A 14,137-nucleotide genomic window follows, 5' to 3' on the forward strand; every position below is an offset into this window, starting at 1 on the left:
CCAAAAAATGTATGATATCTGGGTCCGCTTTGCCCATTTCGGACCCATTTCTCTGTTCACTCCGCGACATCCAACGCACCCGCTGTTTGGCTGGATGGAAGCGTGATGTGCGTCACATTTTCCCGAAATGCCCGCCATGTTGTATCCGCTGTGGACAGCGCTGGAAAACATGTGTTGGAGCATCTGGTGTTGGGAAGAGGAGCTGGAAAGGGCGGGGGAGTGAAAGATGGTTCATATGATGTATTTGTTTAGGTGGAAGAAGACTGTGTGGTGTCCGTGGCAGTTTGCAGACACCGCAGCAGTTCACAGATAGGTCCTCAGGCGAGCAGCTTATCTGGTTACTGCAGGCAGGCTTCATTAGGGTAGGGGAGTGGAATGTAGATGATATGGGGATGTTTGTATAGACTGTATTATGCTGTGGTGCTTGTGCAAAGCCCCTAGACTCTTGCGTGCATGGCCGGAGGCAAAGTTGCAAGTACTGTAATAGTATTTGTACAGTAGTGGACAGGGCCTCAGGCGGCAATCTTATGTTTGTGGCCACTAGGCAGATTCTTGGGTGCATGATTGTATTATGCTGTGGTGGTTCTGGCTAGCTACTAGGCTCTTGGGTGCGTGTATTTATATTAAGGTAAATGTATGTTTTTACATTTGGTCTATTTGATACTTCATTATTCTGCATGCGTGCAAGCTAATATTTTGATCAGTTCTGAGAAAGAAGTAGACCCTACTCAGTTTGCCGCACCCCCAGTCATCAATATGGTGCTTGCAAAAGCAATCCCTCGTTAATGATGGGAGTCTTTTTGGCCACCCCAACAAGCTTCCCTCAGGTGTGGGTTATTAGGCGTAATTGCCTGACTACTACTACAGCACGACTCATCAGTTCTCTTGCTTGTCCCAGTACTCATGGGATTATGGGACATGTAGTCCCTAACAACAAAATTAGTTCTTTTTAATAACTTCTTGGTTTTAAGGGTATATTTGTTTCCCCTAGAGTCATTTAAGGATGAACCATTAGAAGTCAACTCTTATAGAGGACAACAGTTTAAATTCCTTTCCATTATACCTTTCGGAGTAAGAAGGATTTCTATCCTGAAGTACCTTGAATAGTCTTTCTGTTGTTAAGGCCTGTTTAGGTTGTATGGCATTTGTAAGCAGAGTCACAGATTTTATATGTGGTTTAGATGCATCATAATAACAATAAGCCACTGTTTTGGCAACTCTAAAAGGTTGTCCCATTTAGAGGACAAATACTGCGTCTCATCCCACAGGATCTCCTCGCCGCCCTGGGCCTTGTCGCCTCCCAGGTGATCCTCCCGCAGTACACCACCCCCAATGTCAGTATCAGGAAGCATCTACCTTTCCCTGGCAACCTCGGAGGAGACTTTGGGCAGGGTTTTAGTGAGGGATCTGTAGGATTCAGCACAATCACCTATGAGTTATCCTAGCCGACATGAAAATCCACAGACTGAACACAGGGTAGTGCCTGCGACCGACTTCTAAACACCATGAACAAACCAAACCAAACTGCCTCAAAAAGGATATGGAAACATGTCTGTCTGACAACCCTTTGCAGTATCAAACGTTTCTTTTCTCTCTTTACAATACATGCATTCTAAAGATTTCACAAGTCACAATGCAGTTTAAACAACAGTCCCACATTTAATAGTCAAAAGACGGCTAGCCCCATTGCGCTACAGGGTAAAGGCCAGTATCCCATCCCCTGCTGCTTCTTGGACCCAGAAGCACTACAGGGTAAAGGCCAGCATCCCATCTCCTGCTGCTTCCTGGGCCCAGAAGCGCTACAGGGTAAAGGCCAGCCTCCCATCTCCTGCTGCTTCCTGGGCCCAGCAGCGCTACAGGGTAAAGGCCAGCATTCCATCTCCTGCTGCTTCCTGGGCCCAGAAGCAGTAGGCCTGTACAATTATCAACAAAACACGGTTATCCTGCCCCGTACATTTCTTGATCATGCCGCAACTACCTATAATAAAAGGCCAGATGTATGTTTGTATGATGCAGTCGTGCACAGTAGAGACTGACACAGCTTTGCCTGTTGTCACCGCTAGAGGGAGATGTTACCTTAACATTTTACGACAGTGAAAACATTAAACTTATACACCATAAACATGTAAAAAAATATACATAAACAAACATTCATTTGATGCACTATTTCTCTGATATGACAAAATAAATCACTAGCTATTGCCTTAGGATATATAGTGGTCCTGCTGTGTTCATGTTATATTTCTATGAACATAAATGACATTACATTGAAATATGCCACATAACATGTCAACACCCTGAAAATTGCTTTCTTTACCCACTTTGGCCCCTGTACACAGGCTTCTCCACTAGTAGATTATAAAATCACTGGCTTCCTGAGTCATGTATTAGAAGATATAAATAGCCCGGTCACCCCTGATGACTGTAGATAAGCAGCCCCTGTGTGTATTGTCCTCGGGCCGGTGTTTACACAATTGGGCCTTAATTTTGCAGAAGTCACAGTCGCGTCATGCAGAGCCAACTTAGCAAAATAAAGCCCTTCTTATCAGCCAACCCCAGGCCTCCTGTTGCTGATGCAGCAAAAATGCACATTATATAACAGATTATGAAATATCTGGCTTCCTGAGTCACTGTATTGCATCAGATGCTGCAAATAGCCAGCTAAAACTAAATTACATGGGAATTCCGAAGATAACGCAGAGCAAGGTAGGCTTCGGCCTAAACTGCCTCACATGCTCCTGAAACATTTGCCGCAAAAGCAAACACTTCTTGCGCTGCAATAGATGAGCTCCATCATTTGTATTTGTATCTGTCTGCTGAAGGGACATAGGCCTCAGTGGATCTGGAAAACAGCAGCAGGACTGATGCAGAGTCATTGAGCGATAAGGAAACAGGTCTGTGCCTCTGAAACTTTGAAACACCAGCCAGCTTCACAGACAATCTACATCAGTTTCACACTCCCAGAAAATTCACCCTTCGCCAGCCCTTTCCTTCAAGGACAATCATTTCCAAAGTCAATAGTTTCGGCTTTTGTATAGGCGCATGCATGGCAAAGCTTCATGGTGCAGGCTAATTTAATTATTTAAAAGAAACATGCATTTTCCGCTCAGACTTTTGTGTAAGGTTGATGAAGCCACTTTCCATATAAAGCGAACTCAAATGCCAGGTTGGTTTTAAAATGCTGGTGCATACCTGCAAGGACAAACATTGTCAAGGCCAATAGCTCAGCTTTTGTGTAGGGACTGGGAAACACACAAAATGATAGGGTTATTGTTTGCCGCCATCAACCGTGTAGGGCAATCATCTCAGCATCTATTTATACTATATATAGAATATTTATTACACCTATATCAAAGTTTGAAGTTACTGCTTGAAAAAGCAAACTCGACTGTATAGGGTTATTTTTGGATGTCATCAAACACTTAATGTTATTTTTGATTTATGCAAGTTTCAAGATTCTGCTATTCTTTTCCAGTGTCATAATGGACATGGAATCCAAAGAATTCAGAGCTCTGCTTAAACCTTTATGCTGTCTGATGGCATAACATAATACCTGTAACCTCTGATTCTTTCAACAGATAACAGGGCTATTACCAAAAGCATGCAGCAGCGGAGCCTGAGTGTGGAGAAACTGCGCAAGGGTACAGAGTGCGTGAGACAGCTATCGGACCTGTGCACCCATCAGAGTATCCTTACGTGTAAGAAGACCTACAAGTGCACACACTGCGAGAAAAGCTTCAGTCGCTCCTCCGGCCTGCTCACCCATCAGATGATGCATACAGGAGAGAAACCCTACAGCTGTGCAGAGTGCGGTAAGCACTTCAGGAACGATGCAAACCTGAGGAGACATCACAGATCTCATACTGGAGAGAGGCCGTACCATTGCACAGAGTGCGAGAAAACATTCATTTGCAGCTCGCTACTCAAGAGGCATCAGAGGATCCATACAGAGGAGAGACCCTACAAATGTTCCAAGTGTGAGAAAAGCTTTGCTCAGAGCTCAACACTACAAAGACATCAGAGTACCCACACTGATGCCAAGCCGTATCTGTGCACAGTATGTGACCAGCACTTCAGTCATGCTGCAAGCTTAAGGCTGCATCAGAGATCCCACACTGGGCAGGGACTGCACCAGTGCTCAGAGTGCGAGAAAAGCTTTGCTGGACAAACCGCACTATACAACCATCAGAGGATCCACACTGGCGAGAAGCCCTTTGAGTGTACAGAGTGTGGAAAGCACTTTAGAACCGAGTCAAACCTGAGGCAACATTACAGATCCCACACAGTGGAGAAGCTTCACAAGTGCACGCAGTGCGAGAAAAGCTTCTTTAGCCAGTCCTCTCTGCGAATGCATGAGATGATACATTCTGTGGAGAAACCGTACCAGTGTGCGCAGTGTGAGAGTAGCTTCTGCTGGCTGCCAGGCCTGTGCCCACATCAGAGTATCCATACATTAAGCCCCTCACCTCCAATGACCAATCAGATCACAGATACAGAAAAGAAAACATACTGCTGTACAGTGTGTGCTAGGCACTTTAGGGCTGAGCCAAACCTGCGGCGCCACTATAGATCCCACACTGGAGAGAGACTGTACCCTTGCACAGAGTGTGAGAAAAGCTTCATTTGTAGGTCTCAGCTGAAGCGGCATCAGAGGATCCACACAGGAGAGAAGCCCTACAGGTGCACAATGTGTGAGAAAAGCTTTACTCAGAGCTCAACGCTGCAGAGACATGTCAGCACCCACACTGGGGAGAAGCCCTTTGTGTGCATAGAGTGCGATCAGCGCTTTGGTCATGCTGTGAGCCTAAGGCTGCATCGGAGATTACACACCGGGGAGGGGCTGCACCAGTGCTCAGAGTGCGAGAAAAGCTTTCTGTACACCACACAGCTGAGGAAGCACCAGAGGGTGCACTGTGTGAAGATGCAGGAGTGTGAACAGATGGAGAAAGGCACCAGCCCGGAGGCAGCACCATCAGTGGTCCTCCTTCTAGTGCATCACTCGCAGCCCACATGCACAACGTGACCACCAAAGAGCCCACATGGGGGCGTGCAGACACTGACTGCTGTGTGCGCCAGAGAGCAAAGGTCAGTGGAAGCGACGCTTGGATAGCCACTTTATAGAGGCGGTGCATACATAGGAGTAGCAAGGTGTGGGCACCCCATGCAGAGTGGCAGCTGAAGCTCCCTTCCTAATCTGCAGGAGAATTCAATAGCCCATCCCATCTCAGCAAAAACATGAGGTCTTGCATGCGATCCAGAAGCAGTGATAGTGTGAGCAGGGAAGTCTACAGACCACCCCAAAATACAAGCCATGACCCTGCAGATCCGGAGCCGTAGACCGACAAGAACCAAACCTGTGGCCTACCTTTCAAGTGTCGAGTTCCCTTGAACCCATGGATGTACAAGCCTCCTAGAGCAACACTGTAACTAAGGACCCCATGCATTGCACTGCAACACTTCCCACACAGAGGAGCTGTATTAGTGTCCCACTATAACTAAGGGCCCCCTGAACTGTACTGCTACTCTTCCCACACAGAGGAGCTGTCCTAGTGTCCCACTGCATCTAAGGACCCCCTGCACTGCACTGCAGCGCTTCCCACAAAGAGGAGCTGTACTAGTGTCGCACTGCAACTAAGGACCCCCTACACTGCAGCGCTTCCTACACAGAGGTGCTGTACTAGTGTCCCACTGCATCTAAGGACCCCCTGCACTGCACTGCAAGGCTTCCCACAAAGAGGAGCTGTACTAGTGTACCACTGTAACTAAGGACCCCCTGCACTGCAGCGCTTCCCTCACAGAGGAGTTGTACTAGTGTCCCACTGTAACAAAGGACCCTCTGCATGCACTGCAAGGCTTCCTACACAGAGCAGCTGTACGTACTAGTGTCCCACTGTAACTAAGGACCCCCTGCACTGCAGCGCTTCCAACACAGAGGAGCTTTACTAGTGTTCCACTGCATCTAAGGACCCCCTGCACTGCACTGCAAGGCTTTGTACACAGAGGAGCTTTACTAGTGTCACACTGCATCTAAGGACCCCCTGCACTGCACTGCAAGGCTTCCTACACAGAGGAGCTTTACTAGTGTCCCACTATAACTAAGGACCCCCTGCATTGCACTGCAGCACTTCCCACACAGAGGAGCTGTACTAGTGTCTCACTGTAACTAAGGACCCCCTGCACTGCACTGCAAGGCTTCCTACACAGAGGAGCTGTACTAGTGTCCCACTGTAATTAAGGACCCCCTGCACTGCAAGGCTTCCTACACAGAGGAGCTGTACTAGTGTCCCACTGTAACTAAGGACCCCCTGCACTGCACTACAAGGCTTCCTACACAGAGGAGCTGTACTAGTGTTCCACTGCATCTAAGGACCCCCTGCACTGCACTGCAAGGCTTTGTACACAGAGGAGCTTTACTAGTGTCACACTGCATCTAAGGACCCCCTGCACTGCACTGCAAGGCTTCCTACACAGAGGAGCTTTACTAGTGTCTCACTGTAACTAAGGACCCCCTGCACTGCACTGCAAGGCTTCCTACACAGAGGAGCTGTACTAGTGTCCCACTGTAATTAAGGACCCCCTGCACTGCAAGGCTTCCTACACAGAGGAGCTGTACTAGTGTCCCACTGTAACTAAAGACCCCTGCACTGCACTACAAGGCTTCCTACACAGAGGAGCTGTACTAGTGTTCCACTGTAACTAAGGATCCCCTGCACTGCAGCGCTTCCCACACAGAGGAGCTGTACTAGTGTCCCGCTGCATCTAAGGACGCCCTGCACTGCAGCGCTTCCAACACAGAGGAGCTTTACTAGTGTTCCACTGCATCTAAGGACCCCCTGCACTGCACTGCAAGGCTTTGTACACAGAGGAGCTTTACTAGTGTCACACTGCATCTAAGGACCCCCTGCACTGCACTGCAAGGCTTCCTACACAGAGGAGCTTTACTAGTGTCCCACTGTAACTAAGGACCCCCTGCATTGCAGTGCAGCACTTCCCACACAGAGTAGCTGTACTAGTGTCTCACTGTAACTAAGGACCCCCTGCACTGCACTGCAAGGCTTCCTACACAGAGGAGTTGTACTAGTGTCCCACTGTAACTAAGGACCCCCTGCAATGCAAGGCTTCCTACACAGAGGAGCTGTCCTAGTGTCCCGCTGCATCTAAGGACGCCCTGCACTGCAAGGCGTTGTACACAGAGGAGCTTTACTAGTGTCACACTGCATCTAAGGACCCCCTGCACTGCACTGCAAGGCCTCCTACACAGGGGAGCTTTACTAGTGTCCCACTGCATCTATGGACCGCCTGCACTGCACTGCAAGGCTTCCCACACAGAGGAGCTGTACAAGTGTCCCACTGCATCTAAAGACCCCCTCCACTGCCAGGCTTCCTACACAGAGGAGCTTTACTAGTGTCCCACTGCATCTAAGGACCACCTGCACTGCACTGCAAGGCCTCCTACCCAGAGGAGCTTTACTAGTGCCCCACTGCATCTATGGACTGCCTGCACTGTACTGCAAGGCTTCCCACACAGAGGAGCTGTACAAGTGCCCCACTGCATCTAAAGACCCCCTTCACTGCCAGGCTTCCTACACAGAGGAGCTTTACTAGTGTCCCACTGTACCTAAGGACCCCCTGCACTGCACCGCGAGGCTTCCTACACAGAGGAGCTGTACTAGTGCTCAACTGCATCTAAGTACCCCCTGCAATGCAAGGCTTCCTACACAGATGAGCTTTACTAGTGTCCCACTGTAACTAAGGACCCCCTGCATTGCACTGCAACACTTCCCACACAGAGGAGCTGTACTAGTGTCCCACTGTAACTAAGGACCCCCTGCACTGCACTGCAGCTCTTCCCACACAGAGGAGCTGTACTAGTGTCCCACTGCAACTAAGGACCCCCTACACTGCAGCGCTTCCTACACAGAGGAGCTTTATAGTGTACCACTGCATCTAAGGACCCCCTGCACTGCACTGCAGCACTTCCTACACAAAGGAGCTGTACTAGTGTCCCACTGTAACTAAGGACCCCCTGCACTGTACTGCTACTCTTCCCACACAGAGGAGCTGTACTAGTGTCGCACTGCAACTAAGGACCCCCTACACTGCAGCGTTTCCTACACAGAGGAGCTTTACTAGTGTCCCACTGCATCTAAGGACCCCGTGCACTGCAGCGCTTCCCACACAGATGAGCTGTCCTAGTGTCCCACTGCATCTAAGGACCCCCTGCACTGCACTGCACTGCAGCGCTTCCCACAAAGAGGAGCTGTACTAGTGCCCCACTGTAACTAATTACCCCCTGCACTGCAGCGTTTCCCACACAGAGGTGCTGTACTAGTGTCCCACTGCATCTAAGGACCCCCTGCACTGCACTGCAAGGCTTCCCACAAAGAGGAGCTGTACTAGTGTCCCACTGTAACTAAGGACCCCCTGCATTGCACTGCATCACTTCCCACACAGAGGATCTTTACTAGTGTACCACTGTAACTAAGGACCCCCTGCACTGCACTGCAAGGCTTTGTACACAGAGGAGCTTTACTAGTGTCACACTGCATCTAAGGACCCCCTGCACTGCACTGCAAGGCTTCCTACACAGAGGAGCTTTACTAGTTTCCCACTGTAACTAAGGACCCCCTCATTGCACTGCAGCACTTCCCACACAGAGGAGCTGTACTAGTTTCTCACTGTAACTAAGGACCCCCTGCACTGCACTGCAAGGCTTCCTACACAGAGGAGCTGTACTAGTGTCCCACTGTAACTAAGGACCCCCTGCACTGCAAGGCTTCCTACACAGAGGAGCTGTACTAGTGTCCCACTGTAACTAAGGACCCCCTGCACTGCACTACAAGGCTTCCTACACAGAGGAGCTGTACTAGTGTTCCACTGTAACTAAGGACTCCCTGCACTGCAGCGCTTCCCACACAGAGGAGCTGTCCTAGTGTCCCGCTGCATCTAAGGACGCCCTGCACTGCAAGGCGTTGTACACAGAGGAGCTTTACTAGTGTCACACTTCATCTAAAGACCCCCTGCACTGCACTGCAAGGCCTCCTACACAGAGGAGCTTTACTAGTGTCCCACTGCATCTATGGACCCCCTGCACTGCACTGCAAGGCTTCCCACACAGAGGAGCTGACTAGTGTACCACTGCATCTAAAGACCCCCTCCACTGCCAGGCTTCCTACACGGAGGAGCTTTACTAGTGTCACACTGCATCTAAGGACCCCCTTCACTGCACTGCAAGGCTTCCCACACAGAGGAGCTTTACTAGTGTCCCACTGCATCTATGGACCCCCTGCACTGCACTGCAAGGCTTCCCACACAGAGGAGCTGTACTAGTGTCCCACTGCATCTAAAGACCCCCTCCACTGCCAGGCTTCCTGCACGGAGGAGCTTTACTAGTGTCACACTGCATCTAAGGACCCCCTTCACTGCACTGCAAGGCTTCCCACACAGAGGAGCTTTACTAGTGTCCCACTCTAACTAAGGACCCCCTGCATTGCACTGCAACACTTCCCACACAGAGGAGCTGTACTAGTGTCCCACTGTAACTAAGGACCCCCTGCACTGCACTGCAGCTCTTCCCACACGGAGGAGCTGTACTAGTGTCCCACTGCAACTAAGGACCCCCTACACTGCAGCGCTTCCTACACAGAGGAGCTTTATAGTGTACCACTGCATCTAAGGACCCTCTGCACTGCACTGCAGCGCTTCCTACACAAAGGAGCTGTACTAGTGTCCCACTGCATCTAAGGACCCACTGCACTGCAGCGCTTCCCACACAGAGGAGCTTTACTAGTGTCCCACTGCATCTATGGACCCCCTGCACTGCACCGCGAGGCTTCCTACACAGAGGAGCTGTACTAGTGCCCAACTGCATCTAAGGATCCCCTGCACTGCAAGGCTTCCTACACAGATGAGCTTTACTAGTGTCCCACTGTAACTAAGGACCCCCTGCATTGCACTGCAACACTTCCCACACAGAGGAGCTTTACTAGTGTCCCACTGTAACTAAGGACCCCCTGCACTGCACTGCAGCTCTTCCCACACAGAGGAGCTGTACTAGTGTCCCACTGCAACTAAGGACCCCCTACACTGCAGCGCTTCCTACACAGAGGAGCTTTATAGTGTACCACTGCATCTAAGGACCCCCTGCACTGCACTGCAGCGCTTCCTACACAAAGGAGCTGTACTAGTGTCCCACTGCATCTAAGGACCCACTGCACTGCAGCGCTTCCCACACAGAGGAGCTTTACTAGTGTCCCACTGCATCTAAGGGCCCACTGCACTGCAGCACTCCCCACACAGAGGAGCTGTACTGGTGTCGCACTGTAACTAAGGACCTTACCCATCTCTGGAACAGCACCATGATGCCCATGGGCTGTTGTGCGCTATACAAATATAAAATAAATAAAAATCTGATCTGAAGGGGGGCCAAAAGAAAGTACATGTGTCTCAAATGAGGTGCCCACCATGAGAACCACTTACTCACTGAAAAAAACTCTTTACTCTGAACACTGGGGAGTCCAATCTTCTGGTTCTTCTCATCATCAAATGGAGATCCGGATGGACTCAGGGTCGAAAGTAGAAATGAAGAACTTCTGGAGGTATGGGGAAAAGCAGAAACAATTAAACCACGTATAGGAACTCCTAAAGTGACAGGGCAGTGTAATAGCGTGAACTACAGCTGAAGTCTCGTGTGATCCGGAATGGGCCTTCACAATGGCTGTCTGTATGACGGGGCCCGACGTTTGTGATTTCTACAAGTTTACACGCGTCTAGCTAATTATATATGTACTAACCTTGTGGCCGAATAACCTGTTTGCGAGTCAAACTTTTTTACCTGAAGGACACAGTGCCGAGTGATGACTGGAAAACTTCCAGGTGTTCCAAATGTTTCCATTTATGCAAAAAAAGGCACAGAAGCATTTGAAGGTGACGACAGAGGACAAAATGGAGGAGTCACCCTGATAACCCGGGCAGGGTCCTCCTCCTCCCTCCCCCCTGGGTAAGGGGGGAGGGTCACAGCAGAGCACGCCAAAGCCCTCGGAGGGGGGCGTGGCGAGAGCAATATATACTGGCGGGTGTCCTGCTGCAGGAAGCATCCAGCCCCCAGCAGAAGGACGCCCGTCGCAGCCAAGGAGAGGAGTGAGCCAGCAGCAATAGACTCAAACTATTCACTGACTCCTCAGGTTCCCACGGTTTCAAGGCCATTTTGGGGAGCAATAGGTGTGGTGCATCATGAGGGGATTACTGGTGACCCCACTCTGCTAGAGCTATTCCCCATCGTGGTGGCATTTAAATTGTGGGGCAAGCAATTGAGGAACAAAAAGGTGTTGCTCTGGTCAGACAACTTGGCAGTGGTCCAGATATGATATGATATGATAGGTTATTTATAACGCGCTTAATACCCAGAGTTTTCTAAGCGCGGACCCAGGGATCAAACCTGTGGTGCTCCGTATCGTCTTGCTTCCCAGGCAAGCACGTTGCCTACTGAGCTGTCCTCCTGAGACTAAGATCATCAATCATGGGACGTCTAGCAATCCCAGGGTTCTGCTTAGAGAGCTCACAAAACGCCTGCTGACATTGAACACCGAGGTGAGGGCACGGCATATTCCAGGGGTGAAAAACGTGGCCACTGACTCTCTCGTTTACAGTGGGAGAAGTTTTGGGGTAACTGTCCAGAAGCAAGAAAGATGATGACCCCATTCAAGGCTCAGTGGTGGGGCATGATTGGGGGATCTGAGCCCTTTAATACACACAACACTAGCGCCTGGCACAGCGAGAAGATACAAGGTGTGCTGGGAGCGGTTCTTGGCCTTCCAGAACGAGATTTTGACAGAAGGGCAGAGGGATTTGCCAGTACAGGCCTTTGTTGGATGGTGTTGGCGGTCTGGGAAAACCAGATCTTGGATGGCGTATCATTTGGCAGCAATATCCCATTATTTCAAGCTGGGGGGCAAAACAGACACCACGAAAGAGCATTACATTGTGATGGCAATGAGAGGCTGGGCCATGCAGGCTTAGAGGAAGCCAGATGCTAGCCGGGCCATTGAGGTTGTAAAATTTCACAGTCTGATTGAATGCTTATGGGGGTATGCCATAACGAGTCTGAGAAGGTTTTATTCACGGCAGCTTTCACATTAGCTTTCTTTGGAGCATTCAGAGTGAGTGACCTGGTGCCGGAGAATAGGGATGGCAGGGGTTCCAGGTTTTTAAGGTTGGGAGATGTTCACTTGACAGAGGGTTGGGTGGGCATTTTTCTAAGAAGGTCTGAGAAAGACCAGAAGGGGAAAGGGAGAATGGTCACACTCCTGGGCATCCAAACAAGCATAGTGAGCCCGGTAGCGGGCTTGGCAGCTTATCTCCAACAGCGGCGGCCTACGGGTATGGAGTCTCCTCTTCTCGTGCACAGTGACAGGTCGGCCTTAAGCCATTTCCAATTCAGGAGGGTCATGGACATGGCACTGGAGAAGATGGGTATAACAGAAGGGGTGTGCGAGACCCATTCCTTTAGGATAGGGGCAGCCACACCAGCGGCTGAGGTGGGCCTGGGTCCAGAGGCAATCAAACAAATAGGGGGATGGAGGTCCAGGTGTTTCAGAAGATACATCAGACCTGAAGAAATGTAGCGTTAACAGCTTCCTTGTCATCTCCTTCCTACTAGAAGCAGCACAGAGGAGAAGACGGTCTGTCTGGGTAGTAGGGCATTCCTTTGTGTCAATGGCCGGGGCAAGCTGGACGGCAGAGCGAGAGGAGCTGACCGCTGGCAAATACCGGAAATGGTGGCACGGGGTGCCCGCGATGAGATGGGCCCAGCTGCATGGGCACGTTCACATATTGCTGGGTAAGCAGCAAAAGCTGGATGTCTTCATCGTACACCTGGGGGGCAATGATTTTATGAGCCAGGGGAGGGGGGCTTTGATGAGGGATATGATACAGTAGTTGTCCTCAAAGCTGCATGAGACTGAGATCGTGTGGTCAGAAATCATTCCAAGGCAGGAATGGAGGGGTGCTGAGAGCCACTCAGCTGTAGAAAAATCAAGGAGAAAATTGAATTGCGCAATGGCCAAATTCTGCAGGGGCAGAGGTTTTCCACAGATCAGACATGGCCTGATCAACTTGAAATCCCTAGAGTATTACTTGAAGGATGGAGTGCATTTGTCGGCATCAGGGATGGATCTGTTTATTGAAATGTTTGCACGAAACTCCAGGAAATATGAAGTGGGAAAGGGGGGAGTCGCGTGGGTGGTAAACCACCTTCGGCGTGGGAGTGTTTGGGCGACCAATGACAAGAGACAAACTCCGAATGAGCAATTGCAAAGCCGGAATGGTCTTCGCTCTTCTCTGGACCAGCGCCTCTTGGGAGCCCAAGCGGTGGGGGCGTCTGGTCGTAGCAATAAGGGCTCAGCTTCCCCCGAATAAATGGCACTCCCCCAGCCCAGGAGAAGGGTGGGGGGAGCTCTAGCCTACTGTGGACTTTGTTGGGAAAAGGGGGAAGCATGTTTTGGACACAGAGCAGTCACTGCACCTTCAGAATTATTTTCACTAATTTGTGTGCAGTGTTTTGGAATCTATGATATTGTGAAAATAAATCTGCTGCCTTTTTATGCCAAAAAGAAGACATGTCTCATTCTGCTCCTTATCGGGGGAGAGGAAAGGGGCATAAAGAATGAGCAAGAGTAATGTATGTTGGTGCAAAGACGGACAAATGCCCAGGTTATGCCCATGCCCACACAAGTTGTTCAAATGGGGAATCCCGGATTTCACCACCAAGTATGTTAGTAGTAGTACCGCAATCCTAGTTTTAGGTCACCCTATTAAGTCCTAGAAAAAGCCACACTGTATGATGTGCTTGTCTTACAAAGTACACAAATAAATGATGCAGGAAATCTGATATTTTAGAGGACATGAATATACAAACCTGTCGGGCGTTGCTTTCCTCTTCAACAGCCGCACACTGGGTGCTGTTGTCAGTGTTGCCTGGAAGAAGTGTAGCTCTCTGCCCTATTTAGCCGGGGTGCAGGGGGTGGGGCTGCTGGGCAGCTCAGCTGCCTTTCCCCTGCGCCTGCGCACACAGCAGGCCATTCCCACCTTCCACATGACTCTGTGGCGCTCACTTATTTTAAAATTCTTTTTATTGATT

General features: G+C 50.0%; 1 protein-coding gene across 1 annotated transcript in view; it reads left to right on the top strand.

Annotated features, from left to right (window-relative positions):
- Positions 1-13,912, top strand: part of LOC138563989 (zinc finger protein 345-like) — a 41,518-nt gene extending 27,606 nt beyond the window's left edge. The window contains exon 3 of the mRNA XM_069642878.1: positions 3,579-13,912. Coding sequence (XP_069498979.1) covers positions 3,579-5,023 — 1,445 coding nt within the window. The 3' untranslated portion in view covers positions 5,024-13,912. The remainder of the gene's footprint in view (positions 1-3,578) is intronic.
- The last annotated feature ends 225 nt before the right edge of the window (positions 13,913-14,137 follow it).

The sequence above is a fragment of the Ambystoma mexicanum genome, chromosome 1p (genome assembly GCF_040938575.1).
Source record: "Ambystoma mexicanum isolate Mex_15411 chromosome 1p, UKY_AmexF1_1, whole genome shotgun sequence".
NCBI classification, from domain to species: Eukaryota; Metazoa; Chordata; class Amphibia; order Caudata; family Ambystomatidae; genus Ambystoma; species Ambystoma mexicanum.